Genomic DNA, 26328 nt, shown 5'->3' with positions numbered 1-26328 from the left:
TGAGTTTTGGATTTGTGCTGGAAACAGTGTTGATCACACAGGAATGTTTTCGTTACTGTTGAGCAGTGCTTACACACAGTCAAGGCCTTTTCTGCCTCTCACCCCACCCCACCAGCGAGGAGGCTGGGGGGGCACAAGAAGCAGGGAGGGGACACAGCCGGGACAGCTGACCCCAACTGCCCAAAGGGCTATTCCACACCATATGGCATCATGCTCAGCATAGAAAGCTGGGGAAGAAGGAGGAAGGGGGGGATGTTCGGAGTGATGGCGTTTGTCTTCCCAAGTCACCGTTAGGCGTGATGGAGCCCTGCTTTCCTGGAGATGGCTGAACATCTGCCTGCCCATGGGAAGGAGTGAATGAATTCCTTGCTTTGCTTTGCTTGTGCGCAGCTTTTGCTTTCCCTATTAAACTGTCTTTATCTCAACCCACGAGTTTTCTCACTTTTACTCTTCTGATTCTCTCCCCCATCCCACCGGGGGGAAGTGAGCGAGTGGCTGTGTGGGGCTGAGTTGCCGGCTGGGATTAAACCACACTTAGGGCAAAGAAGACTTGACTAGGTTGGAGGCATGGCAGATGTCAATTTGATATAGCTTGAGAGATTTTTTCCATGGCTGAAGTCTGGCAAATTCAGAGAGGGTTGGGTTTTTTTAGCATACCTCTTTCTCTACCTTGTCTATTAGACCTCAGAGTATTTAGTGGTCTTCTGTAACCTCAATGTCTACTGCAGTCTCTCATGTAATGAAAATGAATTACCTGTCTATAAACTTCTAATTTTATTATGCATTTTCATTTCAGATGGTCAGAACAGAATTTTAATGCTCATACTGAAAACCAAGAGAAAAAAAACTATGTTGTTTTATTCAAGTAACCCACCCATTAAAGAGATTAAATGCCATGCTCACACCATCAATGAAAATCTATGAGAGTACATAAAACAGAACCAGATTGCTCAAGTCACTGACATCTCAACAGCAAACACCCTTCTCCTAGGGATACCAAAGTCCCTTAGATGCTTCACTGTAATGTATCCTTACATTATACTCGCACATCAAGTACAATTTATCAGTTTTTTGTTTTTACATTTAATTTAAAAAACATCTGCTCCTTTTTTTACATTAATATACACATAAGGAAGCATTTGTTCTTTGGAGATTATTCCTATATGCAAATCCTGAGGAGGCTTCTTGTTAGTTAATTTAGTTCCCTGACTACATCTCATGCCAGGAATATTACTTATTTCACTGCAGAAAGCAAATTAAGAGGTAACACTTATTTTTGAAACAAGCATTATTGTCAGAACTGTCTCAATAGTTTTACGATCCACTGTATCTGAAAGACCAAATATAAAAGCAGTATCAATGCCAAGACACTTTAGAGAAATGTATTTGTCAAAGAGAAGATATTTTCCTTTTTACTTTTTTAAATTAGTTCTGTAACAAACTTCTACTATAAGAAGTGTTGTAATCTCAGTATTGTTATCTCTTAAAAATAATGACCCACTGTGTCCTTGTGTATAACAATGTTTTACACGTCACAAAAAGCAAGAGAACAAATTAGCGCAGAGAACAAATTATCACAGAGAAGAAATTTATCTCACTGAACAGAACTGCATGTATCTCAGAGTACTGAGATTTAAATGAACAACTACATCAAGGCAACAGTTTATGTCTGTGAACTCTGAAACAGTTTTTAAAAATGCACATAATAACAAGCATCGTTTACTTACAGTGTGTGACTCCAGCCAGGGTTTGATAGAAGGTAGGGGTATCACTATCATCAGTGAGTGTCACATACACACCTCCAGACAGCAGCCAACGGGAAAACGTGAAAGCATCTTTGTTGTGCAGTAGCCAAACCCTGAACTTCTCATAGTTTACCTTTTCACCCTGTAAGAAAATAAGAAAATGTGAGCTGTTTTTCCTCTGCTTTCTCCGTACCAGTAAACAGGAACCATCCAGCTGTATGAACAAGAACTGGGACAATCTCCTCTAAAAATAAGTACTAAATTTTTCTTTTTTTTTCTTTGGAGCCATGCCTGTTTTTCCATTTCATTCTGAAGTACAGCACTGAGAGGGAAATTAGATTCCTCAGCTCTCTCTGCATTTCAACCACCTACTCAATGTTGCCTTTGGAAAGTCATTTACTCTGAACCTCAGGTTAATGGGATTAGAAGAAAAATAGTTACTTACAACTCAAAATAACAGAGGTTATTTTTATGAATTTAAATTTATTATAATAGAAAAAAAGCTCTTATGTGCCAAATAACAGGTGCTATAAAATCATACACATTCTGTCATATCTGCGCAAGTATACAAACACTTAACCTAGAAAAATTAGATTTGTAAATAACTAATAGTATGATTAATCACTGCAGTAGCATGTCATTTTTTTTGCCTCTATTGACCAAAACCCACTTTGGAGCATACATGTAAACATGACATTCACTGTATCTCCTAACTCAGTCTCTCTTGCTGGATGTCTCATGTAACTGCCTGTTCAGGAATGCATTAAAAAAATATATATATAGATTCACAGAGTTTAAATGCTAGAGAAGCTGTTTAAACCATTCAGTTGAATGGTTTCCAAGCTGTGGCCATGAAACCATAGGGATCAGCAGACTAATTTCTACAGGACCTACAAAACTAAAATAAAAGCAAACCTATTATCAGTAGACAAACTCATTATATGGAGATCCTAGGGATCTGCAAAGAGAAAGAGGTTTCAATTCACTGATTATTTACACTTCCCTAATATCACAGACCATTAAACTTCACTGAATTACACCCCTACAGAATCCAACAATTTGCATTTGGCCACGGACTACCTGCCAACTGCCAACTGCAGAAAATTGAAAATCCACTACTTCCTTTGCCAGGTTGCTAAAATGGTTAATCACCATCACTGTCAAAACATTTGCTTCATATTCCAATTGTAACGGGTTATTTCAGGTTCCAGATACTCATTCTTTTTATGCCTCCTTTTTCTTAGACTAAAGAGTGTTACATTTTTCTCCAACAAATACATGCAGAAATACCCCAATACTTACAGCTACTATCATAGGTTTCCACATGGTTATAATTCAAGGAAGTCAAGATGCTCCCCTGCTATTCCATCACCAGTTTAATCTGTATATATCCACACTACTGACTGACAGCATGGTCCTAACCTTCCTCTTACCAACACTGTTTCTGATCCTTCATCCCTTCTCTTTTGTGACAGCAATCACATTAGTGCAGTCATGTGGCAAAACAGATCTAGCTGAAAAAGAACCTACAGGATTAGGAGCTACAGAAAAGGGGTTTACTTCTCAGCCAGATCAGTTTCCCAATCCAGTTCATGAAGGCTTCCTATAAATACTTGAGCCAGCACAAAGGTAGGAGAATGAATGAGTCAGGAAAAGGGTAACTCAACAATGTGGACTTTGCAGGATTTAACCCACTATGGAACCACTTGCTTAAGCAAAAAAACCTCTACTGCCAAATTAACAGAGAAGAAGAAAGCAGCCCACAATTTTTTTTTTAAATTTCTCTAGCAGTTTGGATCAGAGACAAGATAATTTTCTTACTACTTGTTCCACCCTACTTTCCCTCTACTTTTTTCACTGCTTTCTGTTAAACGCAGCAAGAGCTGTGTCACGTTTCACTAAGACTCTGCATTGTTCCAATTGATTAGAGGAAGGACAAGGAAGAAGAGGGACAGGAAAGCTTGGGGGGGGGGCATTTGAAGCAAGTAATGTTTACAGCTGAGCCATGATGGAACTTGAGCAACTTGAGCAATACAGGTATCACTGAACTTGTCTCCTGTATTTCAGAAACAAGAGTGAGGAAAACTCAGATGTATTTTAAAGCTCATATTTCTAGATGAGTACATGCAATAATTCTGAAGGAAAGAATAGAAGTACCTATAAACATCATCCTTGAAAGCATAAACTCATCCGCCATACGGCAGGAAGGAAGGCCCACAGCAGGAACATTAAACTTTCTCACTCTCCAGCAATGACCTAGTATGATTAACAGGCCAGTAAATCCTGCTGAGTGGGTTATTACACTATTTTCATTTTAAAAGAAAAATCAATATACAGCATTTTCTTGAACAGGAAAATGGTATGAAGCCAGACTGATACTTCTCTTCCTGCAAGTCTTCATGAAGTCTTTCTGGATTTCTTGGACAGTGTGTATTAACTTTTAGGGTATAACTCATCACTCCACATCAACAGGAAATTATAAATAGGAAATACTGCAGTGGGTCAGCTCCAGAAACTGGACTGCAGTATACATATGATTTATGATTCCAGCCAAGAATGAAGAATGTAATCATTGCCTACAAAGCCAACACGATACCACCGCCAGATTAAATGAGTCTGCCTCAGCCAGCGCCCATAACCAAAGTTATCTTCAATACAGTACAATAAAATTTAAGGTAATTAAGTAACCTGATATCCACAAATAAAGCTTCTAGTCAATCAGTTTTTCACTGGAATGTATAATGATGACTAGATTTTGCTGGTCTATAGTCCTCCAATAACAAATGAAGCAACCAAAGCACAAAAACCTGACAATTCACCAGGATCACTAGTGCCAAAAGAAATATCTGTGAATATTTAAAAGTAACAACAGCCTGTTTTAGAGGAGGACTTCAACAAGCTTCATAAAGATTACATCTCTCAAACAACCTAAAGCATAAATAAGTGTTGTAGGTTCTGGCGGGCACAATGAGACAAAAGTAATACTATAAAAATATTCTTTTTAAGCAACCACTGCTGGCAGGTATTTTTAAATCCAGGATGCAGATTTTCTTTCCCCTCTCAGATCTGTGTTTTAGATTTCTTTCCCAATTGCAAAAAAATGTCCACGCTAATGAATAAAATTCCCCTAGCAAAATTAGTGTTTAAATTTACTTGATAACATGATTACCCTTGGAAATTATATCCTTCAAACTAGCACAGTAAGGAAAGCAGCACAGAGAATGCCTACATTTATATACCAAGCTGCTATTTACATCAATACAACTTACATGTAATATTACAACATAAAAAACCAGGAGCTTTTACCCAATTTAAATATGGTCAATTTATTCCCATACATGCACAAGCATGTATATGTCAGAGAAAAACAAACTACTCAATGTAATTTTCACTTTTTTTGTAAATGCAATAGGATAAAACCTGTATGAAATACCTCAGAGAAACATTTCTTGAGTGACTCTGGGACTTTCCCATCAACCACATGCAGCATCTTCTCCATCTCTTCACGGACAACATAACTCCCAGATTCATTAGAAAAGAGACTGAAAATGTCTGAGGAAGTAGAGACATGTTTAAGCAGCTATGGTAGTTATATTTTTCAAATATCAAGTTTACAACTGGCTGAGAATGCCAAAAGCTATGCAACAATTAAAGGACTAAAAACTTAGATTGATTCAATTTCAATATAGCTCAACAAGGTTTAGGTCCAGAAGCATCTCCTTTTTCTTTTACCATTGTCCACTAATCAAAAGGAAAATAAATACTATCAAGTCAGATTAACAAGGAAGATAAAACAACAGAAGTCAGTAGGCAGATGCTTTCATTTGTTTTGAAAAATACCAATGCCATCTTCCTTCCTCTGCCCACATACAGTCTTTCTGTAGCATCCCAACATTTACATTCACGATGACTTATCAAATATTTCATTTTGGTGAGTATAGAAAACTAAAATGCACTGAATTTCAAAATATACAGCTAAAAATGTCTAAAAAAAAATACTACCTTTATTGGCAAATGTATGCCCTGGTTACATATAAAAATACGGACTTAGTATAACACAGTTTATGTTTGCTTTACATAAGTACATTTTACACTCACTATCCACTATCCTGCGGGTACTGTTGTAAGTTAAATTACTTACATTTTGCTTTCTCTTCCTCTCTGCCTCTTGTAAGTAGAACTAATCCGACTATCAAGTTATTGAAGTGCAGCCCTTTGGATATTCCTCCAAATGAACAGTAGATAATCTAGAAGAATAAAACAGAGAAGTTAACCAAAAAGTTAACAGAGAGAACAGCGATGTCAGAACTAAAAGCAACAACTTATACTGAGGCTCCGTCTCATGTGGTTTTTAGGCTAGTCACCTCATATTCAGCTAAACACACTTTTAATATTAATTCTGTTACACTTCTGTAGCTCTTCCATTACCTATAAAATAGCCTTTCCAGGGTCTTATTTAGTGAAACACAGGTACTTTTCGTGAACAGCAACATAAAAAACCTGTTAGAATCCTCCAATGAAGACAGCTTCTTGCTTGCTCACTGGTGCTATTTCCCCAGACTTCATCAAGGTAATGAAGATGAAATCTCCTCCAGACTAGGCTTTCATAGTCTTAAAGCCATCAAGAGGTTGTTGGAGCACCAAGTGTTTCATTGCCCCAGTCACAAGATGCACTTCCAGTAAGCCATCAAAACCTACTGCTTTGAAAAGATGTGACACAAAAAACCACCCCCTTCCATCAAATATACCTTAACTATCTTAACACTACAACTGTTGCTAGAATGACCGTTGCAGTTTAGTACCCTGCTCTAACAACAGTATTTAAATCTTTCTTCCAATAGAAAGCAATAGAAATAAAGACTTCTATTCAGAAGTTACGGGAAGATCCACAGAGCGGCCACCAGGAACAACGCAGTCAACGGAAGGGCTGAAGCATTTACTTTTCACATGAAAAGTCTGTACACTGCAGCTTAACTTACTTAACAGCATCTTAACAGTGATTCAGCACTAATATATGAGACATGAAGGAAGTAAGTCATTTTAGGACTAACAGCAACTACATTTAGTAAACAAGAATTACCAATTCACTCGTTGCAATATATTACTTCACCTTGCGTCTAACACTACAGAGCACAAGTTAAAATATGTATGCTGTACTGCTCTTCAAACATGGACTCTTCCTGTAATCCCAAATCTGTTCCTACAAGCGCCAGTACTTTATCAGTATCACAAGACAGAAATCTGCATTAGGTATTAGAATTTAAAGCAGTCAGAACTTACAAATTACTCTTACATAGAAGAATTATTTCAGTGTCTGTGTCTTTTAATTTTACTTCCTTACAGGTACCACACTGAGCATCTAACCATAAAAAGAAAGTATTAAGTCTAGCTGATGAGGAACTATTACTGTGCAAGACCAGAACAAAGTGATTTGTCACTGATCATGGTTTGGAGAGCAGACTTATTTGCTGAACTTGTTTTTTAAATAGAACTTTTTCAGAAGGAAAGACAAAGGAGCAGAGATCAACTTTTATTAAGAAAAGTGTTGTGCACATTTTAAATAGTATTTTCTTTGCTTGCATGTGAATTACATTCTAAATAAACAATATTAAAACCAGGACGTGTACATGCAGTTATGTACTGCTTTTTCATTTTTCTCCAGTAAAGCCTTGACATTTTCTTTGTATGAGAATTTATCCAAACAGCAATAGCAGACTTCAGAGGTCAGCAGAGCTTCAGAATTATTGTGGACAGATTCATTATTTTGTGTATTACCCACAAAGCACAGTGAATCACTAGTAAACCATGGTATGAAACCCACAGACCTTAACTGCAACACCTGTATCCTTTCCACCTGGCTTTTGTTTGTTTTTAAACATATGAATTACAACCAGACACAATTCTAGACAGCTCAAGCAACAGTTTTAACTTTTTTTGACCTCCTAAGCTCTGTTTGTTTGGTTGGTTTTTTCCCTTTGAAACTACAAATGCTTGCATAATGAATTTTAGCCTCTTTTGCAAGCCTACCATGACACCTTGGGGTCGACAGACAAAAATCCACCAATCTACAGAATTAAAACACTTTTAAATGTTTTAAAACTTCCACCATAACCATCAGGAAACATTTACACTCACAGATGACTAGAAAACAACTGTGAGAGATGATATGTGCAGCTGGAGTGACACTTGTCTTCTAGACTATCAGCAGTTCTGGAAAAAAACGCATGTCACTAACATTATCTCAAGTGGCTGACATCCTGTGAATCTACCCAACAAGTTAAAGTTTTAAACACGTCAAAACAATCCACTTTTAAACCATCATATAAAAAAATCATTATGGGGTGTACAAATTCTCATATTAATTAGGACTTCAGTTTTGAAGTATAAAAGTTGTTACAGCACAAAATCTACCACTGTATGACAACCTCCCACAAGTAGCAGAATTAGGATCATAAACCTACTAGATGCATCCAGTGAACACTGTAGTATAATAAATTTATCTTTGAAAAAACACGGAATAATTCTAAACCAGATTTTTTAAAAAATAAAACTACATTTAAGTATGATTAGAATTTTGCCTTTTTACAGACACATACAGCCTACAGGGTTTTTTGTTTTGCTTTGTTTTGTTTTTAAGTACTTTCCATCTTCTGCCTCTCTTAACACTGTAGTTTCATTGCTGGTTTAAACTGGGGCTAGCTGTTCCCCCGCCCCCAACAACTCATTCCCACCCATACTCCACCTCCTACATCTATGCCAAAACAACCATTCATGTAGCAGGACTATGAATGAAATCAGGGAACCAACTTGGATTTGAATTAACCATTTTTGTTACCAGGTTTCACTAATCCAGCTCAAAGTGGGTGACCTCAGGGTGAGAATAAGTAGCCAGGATTAAGCTGCCTGTGCAACTGGTACAAAATAACTACGTAAATGATATTTCAAATATGATAAGAGAACTTCTATACACTACCATAACCATGCAGGACATTCTGTGTAATCAAGTGCGGTCTATTATCAGTTGTGCCTTTCAAAGGAGTCAGACAGCACAATGTTACAATGACGTGTAATAAGGAGGAAAGCAATTCTCAACAGGCTGAAATCCCTTTGCAAAATGAGTGCCACATCTCCCAAAATAAGACTGAAAAAAGTTACCACTTCACTGATGCAGGTCTATATGCCAGGAAATTGTTTACCAAAGAACTGACAGCCGTCAATATTTGTTACTCTAACTGTAAGCTAAGAAATCAGTAAAGTACTTCAAAAGAATTTGCGCTTTTTATGCTGATAAAGCAAAATGTAACAAAATTTGTTGCCAAAAGGTTTATTTACCTTAAAACAAATAGCTGAACACTGGAAACAGACATGAGAGACAATAAAATCTTCCTGCATTGTTAAAAAGAACAGCTTTTGAGGTCATTTGTTATTAATATTTGTTATTAATAAAAGAAAATTTAGCTTCCTTAGTAGTTTAATCACTTACAATAATATTTCATAATAAATGACTTGCAAATCACAAAGTGACAGTAACCTGACACTTTTCAGAGACAGTTCTGAGTAAAGACGGAAACAAACTGACAGCGGTCAGAGGAAACCTCTGTAAACAGGTGCAGTAAGATCACTGTGAGGCTTTGAACCTGTAGTTTTTCCTATTAAAATAAAGGCAGAAGAAATCAGCTGAAAAGTCCCAAAGAATATATTATATACCTGCTAACAGCAATCACGGTGCTGCAGCCAGAATCCTCAAGTTAAGAAAAGGGTGGAAGAAGAGAGCTGAATACCAGAGCCCTGTGAATGAGTCACTGCTCCGACTATCTCAGGTGTGGTCACTTGAGATGGTTTCCATCTCAAGTAAAAATTAAGCCAGGACTGGGAGTGACTAAACAAAACCAGCCATGGACCTGTCAAGAGCACTGGATAGGATCTGGCTAAGCCACATAGTGCTGCACTGGCAAAAAGAAGAAAAGGAAATACCTAAGACAGACTAGCTACATTAAATTTACAGAAGTAACTGCCGTTTATGCTTTGCGTATAACAAGGTGTGGAAAATCTACCACTACTGCCTTTCCAGCAATAGGAACCAGACTAGCAGAATTCATTTGTAGAATGTGTTCTAGACCACCACCAAAGTAGTATTGGGCAACAAGGTAGTAAAAAACTCTTTAATTTTTGTTCGCCTCTCTACTATCACAGTTATTACCAGACATAATGCTGAAGCAGATGGATTCCCTGAAGACACTTACCTCAATATAGTTCTGTGTGTTACCTGCAGTAACTCCTCTCCTTGTCCACCCATCAAGCTATCACTTTCATTGCTATCCACTTAGGACTATTAAAAGATGTCTGAAGGCAAGTAAATGTAAATGAGGCTGATAACATAGAAGGATCTAATTCTATGGAAAACATTACATAGAACCTGCAGTTTCATTCTACTATAAGGCATAGCGCTACCTAAATACATTAACTTCCCATAGTGTGCTCAGGTCATCCTCTTCTATTACTAAAGTTCAATCCATTTACAAATGCTCAAAGGGCTAAATTATTAAAACTAAATTTGTGCTCTATTTGGACACAATGATTGTATATGCTTCATGGACAATGTCATGGCAGAGATTTGAATTCCACACTTTCTACTTCTAATAATTCTGATTTCACAAGATGCCTTCAAGGCTACACTGCATATGTAAGCAATTTACCCTTATATTACATTGGAATCATTACTTCTTTTAAAATATGCAGTTAGCTCTGCTGAACACTATAGTTTAAGTCTTAATATAACTATTTTTCATCAAAAAAACCCACAAAGAGCACAAAAAAGAAGGGAACTCTCACATTTCAGATTAACAGGACTTCCAAGACAAAAAAAAAGTATATCTATGAACAAATGAGAAATCCCTGGTTTTCTTTCACAAATTTTGCTAAAATATGATCTTTTCTTTACACTTTATTCTCCATCACTTTATTTTAACCTTTCTGTGTTTTTAGACTTTTCAAGAACAGCTATTTTATAAATTACCTTTAATAAAGCTGTCTCCTCTCTTCGTCCATTTGAAAACATATTTTAATTCATACCCATTTCTGAGTTTCTCCACTCACTTCTGTTGAACTTTGTATACCTCAGTTATGATATCAGTTGAATGTGAAATATTACATTTATATATTATTTCAACATAACACATTGACTGTTCATGATATGACACAAAAAAGGAATTCTATAGATAACATCCAATATATTGGTATTTAACATACGTAATTACAACCATCGGCAGCTGGCATTACTTTGAGTTTAGCTGCTTAATCATTCTTTGGGAAGAGCTTATAAACACCGAATAGTTATATAACAATATATAACAGAGATTAGTTTGCATTTCTAAGGAAGGAGCTCCACAATTTTTCATATTAATGTGCTATTTGGAAAACTTCCAATAAGATGCACCATCAAAATATGATGCAATTTTGTATTTCTCAAAATTACTAAATACTGTTGCAGCTTTACTTAAAATAGCCACACCCACACAGTATCATAGCAATTTACATTTCAAAATGTAGAATTTAGTATAATTATATGGTACCTAGTCGTATTTTTTTAATAAAATTTAAGTGTGACATGTTATGTTTCATGGATAACTGGAAAGTATAACAATATGGTTCCTTTTCTGTTAAAAAAGTCTCAGTCTATACACACAGTTCCCTTCAGGTCCAAATCCCTGGCCCTGTGCCCATATGCTCTAGTAAGCCTGCAGGAAGAGCAGGAGAGGATGCTCAAGGCATTCTTCTGGCTCCTTTCTCTAGAGTATAAAATGTCCTGGATTCTTTCCTGATTTTATCCTCATGAACCCTCTTCTCTCTCAGTCCTTGAGAAGTCTGTGTTCTTGTTCTTTCGACAACCCCCTCTCCGTGTCCTTCATGTCTCTGTTAGCATCAGCCCTTTTCTCTTTGCATTACTTGGACTGCAGCTTGTTAACCAATTAGTCACATTTGGAGAAAAAGATGTACTGACACTTAACTACCTAGTGTCACAGAATGCCGTGTATAAACCGTCTCACAGTCATACTATATGTAGGTATATATAAAAGGTATAACCTCCTTAGTCATTGAAATGACTGCACAGGCTGAAGTTAGGAGGTCCTTTCTCAACATTCTTTCCCTCCTCCGTCTAAAATACAAAACTACTAAAAATGCTTTCTTGAAATATTATCAGCATTCTGTCCTTTCACCTCCTCTGAACAATACTTTTTCTATCAAGGTACCCACACTGCATACGGTAATTGCATTATTTCCTTAGATTTAAAAATAAATGCTCTGTTCATACATCTCACCACTTGACCAGCTTTCCTGCAGTTAAAACAACGCAGACACAGCACATCTCTTAATTTCATTTTATTAATATCTTCAACTCCATTTTTCCAAGAGATCCTTTCAGAACATTACTGTCCTGTGTTCATACATCTCACCACTTGACCAGCTTTCCTGCAGTTAAAACAACGCAGACACAGCACATCTCTTAATTTCATTTTATTAATATCTTCAACTCCATTTTTCTAAGAGATCCTTTCAGAACATTACTGTCCTGAACATTTAAAAAATGTTTTGTGTGCATGACAATCATGCAAATTGTTTGACCAAAGTTCCACTGGCTTCAGTTCTCTGTTTTATATCCCTGCTGTAAAACTCTGTGTTTTTAATTTAATGAATTCCTGAAGGCCTATCACTACTCAGATATGAAAAACTATTATTCAAAACATGCAGAGCAGACAGTCCAGCAATCTGAGGCTCAAAATGTTCAGTTTTAATGATTGAAAGGCTGAAAACTCAGAACAAGGCTTTAAGCTGCCTAATGACTTTTGCCTGCCTTTCCACATCCTGAAGCCAGGAATTACAACGCATCCCTTTACCGTATGAGCAGAATCAAATCCAAATTTTGTCCAAATTTACACTATTCAAGCTCACAGATATGAATACTGCATTGCCTGAATATGAATGCTAGAAGTACACAGTCATCTGTACTACAATTTTGAGATGTCAATGTGCCAGGTTTTGGTGATATGACATAAAAAAAATTATGATTCTTTGATTAATTTTATTTCACCAACTGCAAACCAAGAATGGCAGTATAACCGTAATGAATGTTAAAAGAGATAATCATCACCAAAACTGTGTCTTTAAGGACCGATTTTTTAAAAATAAAGAAGGTAGCCAGCAGACGTTTGAAAACCCAGAGTCTCTATTTCTGACCAAGAGTTTACTTCATCCAAATCAGTAATCTAATCCTTAATACGGGCATAAAAGGGATAAAAAAGTCCAAGTTAACTCATAATGTAAAATTCTCAACATTTTATATGATTTCAAACCAATCGTATACAGTGTAGGATACATTTTTTGCTTAACCTTATGGGCTACTAACAGTCAAAGTATCCAGACAACATATACAGAAATTAATACTGAAGACATGCTTTAAGCTATGGGCAAATCATATACTTTCTTTTAATGTGATAGTGCTAACACACATTGCGATTTTTCCTGTTAAGCGTTTGAATACCCACATAAAAATCAAACTGTTAACTATATTACAGAAGCAAGTAATATTATCCTCTTTGTCAACACTTAGGAAAACCAGAAAAAAGAAGGGAGAAAAGATTAAGCTTAGAAAAAAAGTAACTCTACCACAGTGTTAAACCTTTTGCAATGCACGCTTCACTACTTACATTACCTAAATAAAACTGGAAGACTTGTACGCTGCCTGTGAGGTCAATACACTGAAGATACCAGAAACAGAAGCTGTGATTAGAAATGACATGGAGCAAGGTATCATTTCAAAGGTCTGGCTAATCTTTTCCTTCTCTACCAACCATATTTTAATTTCTCTCTCAAGAGGGGGGCAACACTATGAAAGAAAATAATTGTTTAAACATGCACATGTGCAGGATGGTATTACTATTTTTTTAGATATATACACACACAATATTTATATCCATGTAGCATATTTTGATTCTGGCTATTTTGCAGTTCATTTATACATTTATTATAGACAAAAATATTTTTAAGAGCTTGTAAAGATTAATCTGCACTTTCGAAAACAAAGTAAAAGCCAACAGAATCTCAGAGAAACCAACAGCAAGCACATCTCCAGGGTAAATAAAATCCTCTGTTATAATGGCTACATATAGTGTTAAAACTTCCCAACCTTTTACTTCCCCAAATCTACATCTGGATATTCAGGTTTACTTCCAAGTCATCTACCATCTATTAGTTGTGTTGGAATCAGTAGCTCAGTCAAGCACACATCAGTGACAACGCATGATCCAAGTATGGAACATTATCTTCAGACAGAGAACGTACATTGTGGTATTGTACGAAAAATGGAAAGAAATTAAATTAGCTCGTGTATCTGTATGGGCATATTTGTGTGTGCACATCTATAGGTGTACATTATCAACCGCATATGCCTCCCCAGAAAAACAGCAAGTGCATAGATTACCTCAGCAACTTTTGGAGGGACTCCATCACCAAGAACTTCCCTGATGAAGCACTGTTGAGTCATATAATATGAGAGTCCACAAGTTCTCTTGAAAGCATCTTTCAGTCGCTTTAGCTCTATGTCTGTAACTGTGTTGAGTGAGAAGAGAGGAGAAATAAGATTTGGTCAATAAAGGTGTCGTAGAAATGTAATAGCTTAAGGACTCTCAAAACCCTATACACCTTACATTTACCTTCACAATAAAAAGATAGGAAGAAATTAAATGCATGATTTCACCTAAATAGTGGGAAAATCTGACTACTAGAAAATGAGATCTAATAATCTAATCTTCCCCAAAAAAGTGAAGTAGACCTAAAGTTAACATCAATGATTACAACAGTTCACTGCCTAAGTTTTCTTTAACTACAATAGCGTATTATTATAATTTGTTCTAAATTAAGCACCATTACTGTCACACAAAAGGAAAAGAAGCTAGCTTTATGATCAATTTTACATTGCACATAAGCCACAGAAATGATCTGTAACCAACAGTGGTGAATATTATTAAGGGCAGCTCCAGCAGCATGCTTCAAGCAGTTTCATCTAGCAACCAGTCTACTTTTCCGTATTAAAAAAAAAAATTTAATCACGACTTACATACTCATAAGACAGTACAGTGAAGCATGAATTTAACAGGAATACTACAGTTAAACTTTGGACTAAATGTAATTCTTCACCTAAGATTTTCTTGCACAATCAAAATCTGATTGCCAGCTAAAACCTGTTCAAACTTGTTCACAATCTATAAATGTGAAGTTTGATGACATCCCATTTATACTTGCACATGAGCTTCCTGAAAAGCAGTCCCTGATTTCAGATTTTACAAGCATAAAGCAACTTTCTAACAAAGTGTTTAAGAAGTGAAGTATCTTGCTGAACAAAACAAGTCTTTTGTCAAAAATCAAGTTGCAGAGAAAAACACACCATGACCTGGATCCCATGGAAGTTAACGTGTAGTGCAGAAAGAGCTATTTACCATCTAGAAGCCAAAAGAAATTATGCTGTACATGATAGCTATTTCACTGTATTTACAGTAAGGCATTTTCCTTCCCCTGATATAACAAGTCAGACAGAAACAACACTGCCATGGCCAAAAGCTTGTCAAGCTTTTTGTCAGCCAAAATAAAACAGAACACTTGAGAGCTTAATGCAGCACTCTCTGTAAAACTTCTACATTTCAATTACTTCATTTATCAAAAGAAAAATCACTCCTTAAAAGTAAATCATGTTGCAACATTCCTCCCTAATTTTAATCCTAGTCAACACTGAAACAGACTAGTGACTTCACTTAACAATTGCGGGTAAAAACAGGAATTCGGTTATGTTTCTTTTCAAATTTTATTACAGATTCTGGGTACTTTTGACCAGAAAAGAAAAAAAAAGAAAGGATCTAAGAAATAAACCTAAAGTGTGACCCACACAGCACTGGTGCTATCAATTGACATGGATCTGGCAAAAGCTATACTCAAGTTATCATCATCACTGTGCTGGTTTTGGCTAGGCTAGTTAATTTTCTTCATACTAGCTGGTATGGGGCTGAGTTTTGGATTTGTGATGAAAACAGTGTTGATCACACAAGGATGTTTTCGTTACTGCTGAGCAGTGCTTACACACAGTCAAGGCCTTTTCTGCCTCTCACCCCACCCCACCAGCAAGGAGGCTGGGGGGGCACAAGAAGCAGGGAGGGGACACAGCCGGGACAGCTGACCCCAACTGCCCAAAGGGCTATTCCACACCATATGGCATCATGCTCAGCATAGAAAGCTGGGGAAGAAGGAGGAAGGAGGGGATGTTCGGAGTTTGTCTTCCCAAGTCACCGTTAGGCGTGATGGAGCCCTGCTTTCCTGGAGATGGCTGAACACCTGCCTGCCCATGGGAAGGAGTGAATGAATTCCTTGCTTTGCTTTGCTTGTGCGCGGCTTTTGCTTTCCCTATTAAACTGTCTTTGTCTCAACCCAGGAGTTTTCCCTCTTTTACTCTTCTGATTCTCTCCCCCATCCCACTGGGGGGAAGTGAGCGAGTGGCTGTGTGGGGCTGAGTTGCTGGCTGGGGTTAAATCACGACATCATATATCTTATTTTAATAAAACAAGCATACTTTGATTACATGGCAGAAGAATGTTGGTATAATACTGTTACCTGCCTTATATGGTGTTTACATTTCACTCTTTCATATTAACATCTGTCCATAGAGTAATTTTCTTTCTTTCTGTCTTTACATGTGATACTTTAATGAATGCTCAAACACTGTTAGGCACACCAGTTAGTTTTCTTCCAAGATTTTCCCTAGCTAACTGGAAACAGACTCTCAGATACAATATTTACAACCTGAAGTGACATTCTCCACACTCCCCAGCTCTTCTGAATTACAGAAACAGGAAGCAAAATAAAGATTCTGCAAAGAAAGCGACCCTCATGCCACAGCCTTTCCTCCAAACATGTGCAAAAAATTAACAGAAGTGCTTCACATCAGAGGGATGCTTCACCTCTTCTCCTCCACACCTCTTATGCACAACGTAACTACAGCAAATTTTCAGCCAAAAGGGACAACTCCCCATCACATGTTTAATGAGTAAAAGCTTGGGATTGCTAAGGGGACATTAAAAGGGGAAGCTACTGGCTTCGTTATTTTGGCAAGGTAAAGCAAACAACCTAGATCCGAGACAAAATCTTGCAACAGTTCTCTGATGCAAATATTCTAATTTATTGTAATTTTTTATATGCATGCGCAGACACACATTTTTAATAAAAATAGACTCTGCATTCTGTTTTTTTCTCCCCCTATTAATTTTTTTTAACTCCTCACCAGTTAATCCAATCTGGATTGTGGTCATTTGGCAAAAAAGTTTATATACAAACAAAGCATTAACTGACCAGATGCTTACAGCTTTACATATTTTATAATGGACTTTCAAGTAACGTAATTATTGCTTACTGCAAAAATAAGGTTGAAACACATACAACATATATAGCCATTTAATACAGCTTTGTGTCATTATCGATGTTTTCAGGTTTAGTTTCCTGGCTGCATAGAAAATTCAAATAATTTTCATAAGAAATTTTGAGGGATTTTTTTTTTTCCACAGCATTCATTTATAACTACTGATTTTGTGTCCCTTGTTCCAGTTCGTTAAAGTTTTTCCCCAGCATGGCAGCATGGTGGGGAGGAGGGAAGAAGGGTCCGTACGAACTCAGTTGCACGCCAGCACAGCGCTGCGTTCCTGATGCACCGACAGTCCCCACAATTTCTGGGCAGAGCAGTTTCACACAACTCTAGTTACCTTCCAGCTGCTGTCACTGCTGAGCCCACTTACTGCACAAGCACTTCTCAATAGAACACAAGTACAAGCTTGCTGAGTTATACTGGTGCACTGTTTTCTTGCTAGGATTAATTAAAAGAAATACAACAGCCCATGGCCATGTAAAACTTCCAATTACTGTTTTAACAGAAAATTTTATTAATCCAATAAATATGAACTGACTATATGTAATAGGCTAGAATATAAAGTTATTTTAGTCAGTCAAATACTTTCATAATCGTAAAATTTACTGGCCATTCCTTTATGAGATTTACCTGTATTAACAGAAATTAAAGCAATTTGTAATCTGACAACCTTAACTGCAGACCATATTAGTACTCCAGAGATATTTAATGTATCGCCTTACATCCCTAAGTGCACGAAATAAGTTACATGTTTCTGGGAGTCACTGAAACACAACCACCTCTCTGGTGACAGAAATGCTTAGAGCAGTATTTCTTGTGCTAAACTCTGATGTAACAAAGAGCAGTGAATTAATTTAACCTTGCTAGAGTTGCTGTTTTGCAGTTTCGCAGGACGGAGAAGGCCTCTACTCAAAGCAAATAGGTCTCACTGTATCATGAGCAAAGACAACAAGCACAGTGACGAAACTTTGGCCAACTACATCTTGGAGCACCTACGACTGCCAAGAGTGTATTTCAGGCAGTGTTCAGGAATAGGAAAATCCCTTACATACATATCTACCGTGAAACACAGAAGTGACTGGGGTCCTACTGAAGGATGGGTTGGTGAGGAGAAGACTGGGAAGAAAACTAGTCAACCAATACTACTAACACCTTCAAAAAGAATTGTTAGTGTATCATTTAATAGTAGATGATAAGTTGGTACTGCTTGCCATGTTACATTTCAAAATCAAGTTATTAGTGCTAAAGTCCACGTAATATTATTGTTTGCAAGCAGAAACTACAAAACAGGTCATGGAATTACAGGAAAGGTAATTACTTCCATTCCTTCCCCAGGACACATTAAAATGACAGACGCTGGCCATTTAAAATCTCCTGCAAAGCTTTGTAAAAATAAGTTCCTCATACATTTAGATCCAGGCACATGAAAGTACTACTGAAATCATCAGAATATAAATCAAAGATATTATCAATGTTTTCTATGAGTCTGGAAGACAAATAAAATAGTTCAATACAAAATCCCAACACCAAAGTACCAATTATTCAACATAGAGATAGACCATGATGGCTTGTTGAGAGGAAATAAAACTAAGTCATAAATTATGAAAGTAACATTTCCAGAAGCAATACATCTATTACTATAATAATATTAAAAATTAGAACACTTACACACCCACAAGCTACCTTTTTTCTCTCAATTCCACAAGTCCTATGCAGCAAGCATCATAGACCATGGAGATATTTTTAATCCCACCTTTAGACGTAAATGTAGTTAACAACCCTGTTTCTTATGCTGACTTAAGTTCCTTCATTAAGTATATTCACTTATTCCAAAGGCACAGTCTTACCAAACACTTTCAGGAAGACAGCTGTCTACAAACACCTAAGAAAAGACCATTCACAAGCTGCTTTCATTAGACAGACAGACACTACAGGGATACACTGTTGCTGCATTCATAACCTGACAGTGAAAAATAGAACACGTAAGACTTCCCAAAATAAGTTTATGGTAGCCAACACAGCAAACACCATCTCCACATTGCTCCTACCAATAGCAGACAGCACAACCTCAATATTATGGCAGAGAAAGCAATGCAACTGGAACTGCACACCTAATTCTTTACACCTCAAGACTATAGAAGCTAAGTTTCTATTGTGAGGTTCTGATTCAAAATAATAAAAACAATTTTCAGTAGTTAGATACCATATTCTAATTCTTAAAATCATATCTGCCTACTTGCAAAAACCACCATGGAAACAAATGGTCTTTTTCACAAAAGAAAAAGTCACAGACTATGTCATTCTGTCTAGGCAACTTTTACTAATACAAACCTCCTCAATGCCGCCTTGGCTGGATGGTTTCCAACAAAGTTAAAAGACAGTTTAACAGAAGATTAGTACTGCTTCCAACTCTCCAGGGAATATTTGAGCTCCAGTTTGTTTAATAATGTTTAAATGAAACCATGCAACCTCAGCTAAAAATGTCACCGCAACTTAAGTAATTGTAACAAACCTTCAGCTCATTCAACTGCTGAGGATATTTTTAGGTTAACAGTGTTACTTAAACTTTATGCTGTTTATATGGATTTATGACTCTACTATTTTTTTAAACTCATATCTCTCCAGGTAATGATTTGTGTAGTGTTTTCCAAAACAATCCCATGCTGGGAACCATCCTCCTTCCACTGCTTTCACTCCACATATTTATCACCAAGTCATCCTGGAGCTTTCCTTTTAGAATAAAACTGTATCTGAAGCTCAAACTATGCAAGCCTAGATACCCAACTCCAGACTGAAACTGTATTTTGCCACCCACATAAAACTGACCTGAATTTCAGAGGGGATCCCCACCAGCTGTGTCACCGATATAAACAGGAGCCGCAGGGAATCTGTCTCAGAAAAAAATACACTACATTTATGTAAAAGCCTAATGCTAGATACCCACATTCTGGACATTAGATATAACGTTCCATTTGAAAAAGGCAGGCAGAAAACACAGCTGAAGTTACTCCCCTCCTCCTCAGCCTACTTAAAACTCACAGGGGTGTGTAAAAACAAGGTTAATCATCTGAAGTATTTACTGTCTAATACTCAAATTCTGTAACATTTACATGAGCTCAATCAATTACTCTCAAATTTAAAGTCTGTTTTGTATAAAAACTGTAGTCCAAATAGTATACATAAAACAATAATATATGTATCACAATTTCTCTTCAGGCAGCAGATACTATTCTTTTTGCTTACCCATTCTGTAATGATAAAGTACATCTTTAGCTGTACCTTAAGTTCTGTTTAACTAAACAAAGGTGGAAGAAATCAACCCTTACAGTGGAGCTTTGGCACATTTTGCAGACACATTCTCTATTCAGTTTAGAAACATTTTCCTTCCACATCCTGTAGCACTAATCCCACCCCCACCTTCTTGTCTTTATCTTGGAAAGTTCTAAAATGCATTTTGAGTAACATATGGTTCAATGTAGAGCACAACCTCTGTCACTTCAAGACAAAGGTCATACTGAAAAGCACAGGACAACTTTATACAACAAACACCTGCGCAAAACTCAGCAAGCTGGGAAGCAAAATATCTGTCTCAGCAAAAGTTACTCTGCTGTTACAAGACTACTAGTGAAATTTATTAAGAGTCATCAACAAATATGACTACAGAAATAAATACACCTAATACTGATACTTTTGCTTGTTCATTTCCTGTTTTGGAAAAAGAGATAGAAGAAAATGGTTACATCAAAGCGAATGCCTCACTAATAGAAGTACCTACATGGCATACTCCATCATACTTCCTTAGAGACCAATTAATCTAAGCTAAGGTTTGTAAAAATTACCTCAATAGTATGTTTTATTCAAATACTGTAAGAAAGTAGTTAAAATCTGCCTTAATTTTTAATATTTTTTTTAATGATGCAACACTAGGAACACTATTGGGGTCAAGAATATAAGAGCTGCCATGCACCACAGTCTCTGCTTGGCACCAGTAACTAACTTGCACCTAAAGCAAGAACCAGCAGAGTAACTTATCTTCCCATCTTTCAGCATACGGCTGTTCTCCCAACGCCCTTGCAAAGAAGTTTAAAGATTTACAGATGCACTGAAGAGAAGCAATACGAAAATTTACAAGCAATCCTCCTGCTTAAAATGCAACAGTTCACACATGAATGTTAAGCATTATAAGAAACAAACATTCATTTTGAAGGGAGCTTATCTAAAGGTTAAAAGAAGTGGTTAGTCAGGCTCAATGGATTTATTACAGCTTATATATCATAATTACTATATACCTTGCCTATGACATGTGCAACGAGAGAGAGCACAATAAATGCATTTTCAATTCCTATTTCCTATCTATTAGGAAAGTCAGACCAGCCACAAAAAGATACCTTCCTTTACAATGCTTCTTCCCCTACCCTTCAAAATCCAAGCACCATTATGTAAAATGCTGTGGTGATACAGAATGAGATACAAAACACAGCTTTCAAAAGCAGACAGTTGTCTGTTGTAGTAAAGGATAAGAATAAGAGCATAGCATTTGAACTCTTTTAATACTGCCCGAGACATTCAGGCAAAAGACACTTAACCTCTCCATGTCTTAATGGTCTCAACACTAAAATGAATATAAATTCTTGTCTACATCAGACAGATGTTGGATAAATGATGTAAGATACTCTGTAAAAGTCCTGTAAGCTACTACTAAGGAGTTGCTTTAATCAGTGAAAAGGATAGAATCCCAATAGTTTAACTGAGGGTAGGTCGAGTTAATCTGCCATGGCTACTATAAACTGACAGCCAACTAACATAATCTATAACCAACTGGACACAGAAACAACACACATATCTGTTTTCTTTGCTTTCATCTTATTAGAGAAAAGTAGTGACTGTTGAAAACAAATCAGTGATTTGGTAACCTCTATTTACAGCAGAATCACAGACGTAACATGCAAATCATCACTTCCATTAGTATGAGTAGCACTAACAGCACCAAAAAGCTGATAAAATCTTTATGTCTCAAAAGCCTGAAATATTTCATTTGGCTACATGAAAAGAAATTATTTATTCTATTTTACAGGTGACCAGCAAAAAAAAACAAACCAAACCAAAAAGCACCAAATCAAGGCAGAAGACCACGATGTATCAACAATGCTGAAAATCAAAACAGGAAACAAAATACTGCATAAGCAGGAAGAAAAAAACAGAGAGGATAAAAAGTTCAGTTAAGGTGAATGGTTGAGAAACTTTGAGCTCATCTGACTAAAGTATCTTACGATATACCTAGTAGAGATGGGACTTTTTCCCGGAACTGTAAGCATCAAAATGCCCACAATACTCTACAAACACACAAACACAAAAGATCTGAATTTCCAATGTCACTACTGGATGAAAACCAGATTGCTATGTCAGTGCCTAAAAAAAAAAAAACAAACACCAATGAACCCTGCAGATCTCAAGCATACAGAGCAAGCAAGAATTTGCAACCATCAGCATAACATTGCATTTATTCTTTACTAAAAATAACCAAACCTGAATTTTAATAAAACAGACAACTTGATCATCCTTCAGAAAGCAAGCAAAATTCACCTACCTCAAGCTCTTCCTAAATTCCAGCTCAGGTTTTAATAATTCTAATATTTTGATTTTTAAGTGGCAATTTTACAGGTTCAATATCAAACTTGCAGGGCATATAATTCTCTAACCAGACAATTATCTTCCCTGTAATCACTTGCTCAATATTTCCCCCAGGAATCTTCATCCTAGTTATACATGGAAATTTTATTACTTTTTTCATTAGTCTTTATTGTGACTTAATGGCTGCAGTTATGAAGTTGTCAAGAACCAAAGCAATTACTAAAAAGCTTCAAAGAGGTAAAATGTGCAAGTAAACATAAAGCATGTTTGGGAACAACCCCAAATTACAACTGAGATAAATGAACCAGCTATGACTAAAAAGATAACCTCCACACCCACCCGTCTCTGCCAAAAAGGAATCCACTTGAGAATGTTTTGGGGGAAAACACAGACAAAAAAAATCCTACCTCCCCTAACAAAAAAATTAATCAGCTCTTAAGGAATTTTTCATAAGCAGAGTATCAAAAATGGCACCATTTAAATTACACAGTGCATCTCACTAAAGACTTAACAATCTTAACACGACATTTACCAATACAGGAATTTAAGGATAAAAGCAACACAGTTTTGGTATTTTTTTTTTTTTTTAATCAAATCATTCAATCCATTTGTATTTTTTTCCTCCTACCTATTCTTTGGGTTTTGGTAGTAGTGGCTCATCCCGGGGATAAAGCTTTTCTTGGTTCTAACCATAATGCATATCAAAGGTTTAACATCTTGTGTGCGGAGAGCAGAAGAAGATTTAGTTATTACAATAGGATTTGCCAATTTTCTGTAACATGAATACTTAGCATTTATGTGACGCTTTTAATCTTCAAAGAGCTTACTTCTCACAGTTACCATCCTCAAAAAGAATGCCATTAAGTATTATTAGCCTGTTTTATCCATCTGTAAAGTATCTCCATCAGGGCACACACTGTCACATTGCTATTTGGATTATGTTTGCTTCAAGCAAAGCTAATCAGTACAGGTTCTGTGACAACCCTCCCCATAAGACTAGTGTGGATAGGAATTGCTACATAATAGCCCCAACATTGAAATAATCCTCCTGCCATCTGAGCACTTAAACCTTATTGGCTATATTTTATATCCTCGGGAATTAAAGGAGCCTAGTTTTATATGCTTACCAGTCCAACCCTGTAAGCGACAGAAGAAACCTGACAGAACCTGAAAATTCAGAAACCTCTGCAGATCATTAAAATAACTTTTACCATACATACGACCACAAATTTAAGCGCAATAGGCTGCAATATTAGGGACGCAAGTAATTACTGTTACCAATTCAAGAACTGGTAAACTCATTCTCAGTGACTGAACAAAGTGATTTCCAGCCCTGATTAATCACAGGATGCCCTTTCCTGGCCACAGGCCCCTGTCAGAGCACTCATCGCCTCTTCCAAGATGAGGTGCTGTTACTGCTCTAGATGGTCTGAATAAATTATTGCTGACCCTGGAGAAGAGAAAACACACTCAACTAGCTGACCAGCACAGCCAGGCATGGAAACAGTACAGGAAAGTAAAAGGAAAGGAGGCAGAGGTACACATTTTAAGTGGTTTTAAACACAGAACATAAGCCATCTTGCAGCAACAGCAAGAACCCTGAACTCCCCTCCAGAAGATGGAAGCGTAGACAAAAATTAATCAGGAGTTAGGGAAGCCCTAAAAGTAAGCAACCCCGTCTGGGATGCCTATATTCACCTGAGCACAGCCATCACTCATTGCCCAGTTCCTAACCTCTTCATTCATCATTTTTCTTTCCTTTTCCATTACCATTTTCTTCTGATGCTTCTTCATAGTTTACGTAGTTTGTACACAACTTCCTAGGATGATGGTTTTAGCTCTCAATCTTTTCAGTATTTGGAATGGTTATTTAGTCCGATTTAGATTAGAAACAATACTCTGCTCTTCTGAGCTGTCCCCTCATCGGTTTTCCTGGCAAATATACTGAAGGTTTGTATTGTCATAGGTGAGCAGAACAGCTTCTGTCACAATTCAGAAAAGCTGCTTCCACTTTATTACCACCACGAAAATCATCTAGACATTTATGCTTGCTAAGATACAAAAAATTACATTATATAACTCATTTCCAAGAAACAAACAGCCTATTAAAATGAAAGGCAAAGGCAAATGCCAACTATGTAAATACAAACAGCATGTAAGGACCTTGCTACAAAATAAATTGTAATATAACAAATATTTCATATCCTCTCTTCCAACAGTGTCAAAGATACTAAATGTAGCTGTACTATGAATTGTTCTTTAATTAAAAAAATATAGTCTAAGCCTGAAAGTTAAACATAATCTGCAACTTATACACAGGAAGGCAGCGTTTCCTATAGCCTTTAGTGAGGACCAAAGGCAAGGAGTTCTAATTTGCGATCGCTGGTATAGCTTTGATCAAGTATTTACTCAAGTGTTGGTCTCTGACAGCTAAAAGAGCCAGCTCTAGTTAAGCGTAATACTTAAATGCTATGACAAGTAAAGAATAATAAAAGATTCAGACAATATTTATACACTCCTACATCTTAACTTCTAAAGTTAGAAGAAAAATACTACTCACTTAGAAGTCAAGTGTTTTGGCACAAACACATTACACCCATGTACGTATACATACAGCTGATGGACGATAAAAGGCTCTGTACTTTGAGCCTACCTGTTCTCAGCTCTTGGGGATACATCTGTCTAAAATATAATCTCAAACTCAGATGCAAAGAGAACTATTTTAGTGTCAGGTCACAAATTTACGTCTTCTGTTACACTGTTATAAACACATGATAACAATTTTGCTATGCAATCTGTGAATGGCTGAAAAATAAGAGCAGAATCACAAATAGAGACACTAGCCTAAAGAGTCAAGAAATAAAACAAAAACTAACATGTCGTTAGTTCTGGGACCCTACTACATGTTTGGTAGAACACCAAGAACTGAATCAGAGATGGTTTTTGACAATAGCAAACAATTAGCATCACTATTTCCAAACTTAATCTCCACTGCTGCATCTCCTGTTAAGAGAATTCTCCATAAACACCCGAGGACTAATATTTTGAAGAACCATCCTGAAAGACACCGTACTAGTTTTAAGTATATCTGTGCTCTATTACAAAATTTCTCTCTAAAAATAATCATCATTAGATGTATACTATTCCTAAGGTTCTACATTCAGAAGAATGAAACAGTGTATTTAGATACACTGTGTAACAGCTGTATAGGAAACCACATTCCAGTAATTTTACTGTCACTGACCAGTTTAGATTGATGTGATGACTCAAATTTCAGAGTTTCAGATAAATACACTGTCCACTGTTTCACAGAAAAGAAGTACAGAAACAGAAAAGGTATTAGAATGACTTAACACCACAGAGCTACAATGCTCTGCGTAGCGTGAGCAGTTGGAATCTCTCCCTGAATCCCTGAAGAGACTCGCAAGATATCCCCAAGGACACTACCATCCCTATTAGAAGAGTACGTTTACATAATAAATTATGAACGTT

The 26328-nt window shown here is 36.7% G+C and overlaps 1 protein-coding gene across 7 annotated transcripts in view; it reads right to left on the bottom strand.

The window, feature by feature from the left end:
• Window positions 1–26328, bottom strand: part of USP32 (ubiquitin specific peptidase 32) — an 84173-nt gene that overhangs the window by 46639 nt on the left and 11206 nt on the right. For 6 of the 7 annotated variants that reach the window (XR_012045511.1, XM_072882182.1, XM_072882187.1 and 3 more), the window contains exons 2-5: window positions 14224–14351; window positions 5887–5992; window positions 5179–5297; window positions 1728–1887 (exon numbers count right to left, since the gene is read on the bottom strand). Coding sequence is in view for 6 of the 7 variants with exons in the window: in XM_072882182.1 (XP_072738283.1) it covers window positions 1728–1887; window positions 5179–5297; window positions 5887–5992; window positions 14224–14351 (513 nt within the window). In the remaining variant the exon portion in view is untranslated. Of the gene's footprint in view, window positions 1–1727; window positions 1888–5178; window positions 5298–5886; window positions 5993–14223; window positions 14352–20031; window positions 20090–26328 lie in introns of those variants that run through there. The other variant, XM_072882186.1, reaches the window with a different exon arrangement.

The sequence above is a fragment of the Ciconia boyciana genome, chromosome 17 (assembly GCF_034638445.1).
Source record: "Ciconia boyciana chromosome 17, ASM3463844v1, whole genome shotgun sequence".
Taxonomy (NCBI): domain Eukaryota; kingdom Metazoa; phylum Chordata; class Aves; order Ciconiiformes; family Ciconiidae; genus Ciconia; species Ciconia boyciana.
The sequence above is the reverse complement of the archived record's forward strand: the minus strand, read 5'-3'. Positions and strand labels throughout refer to the sequence as shown.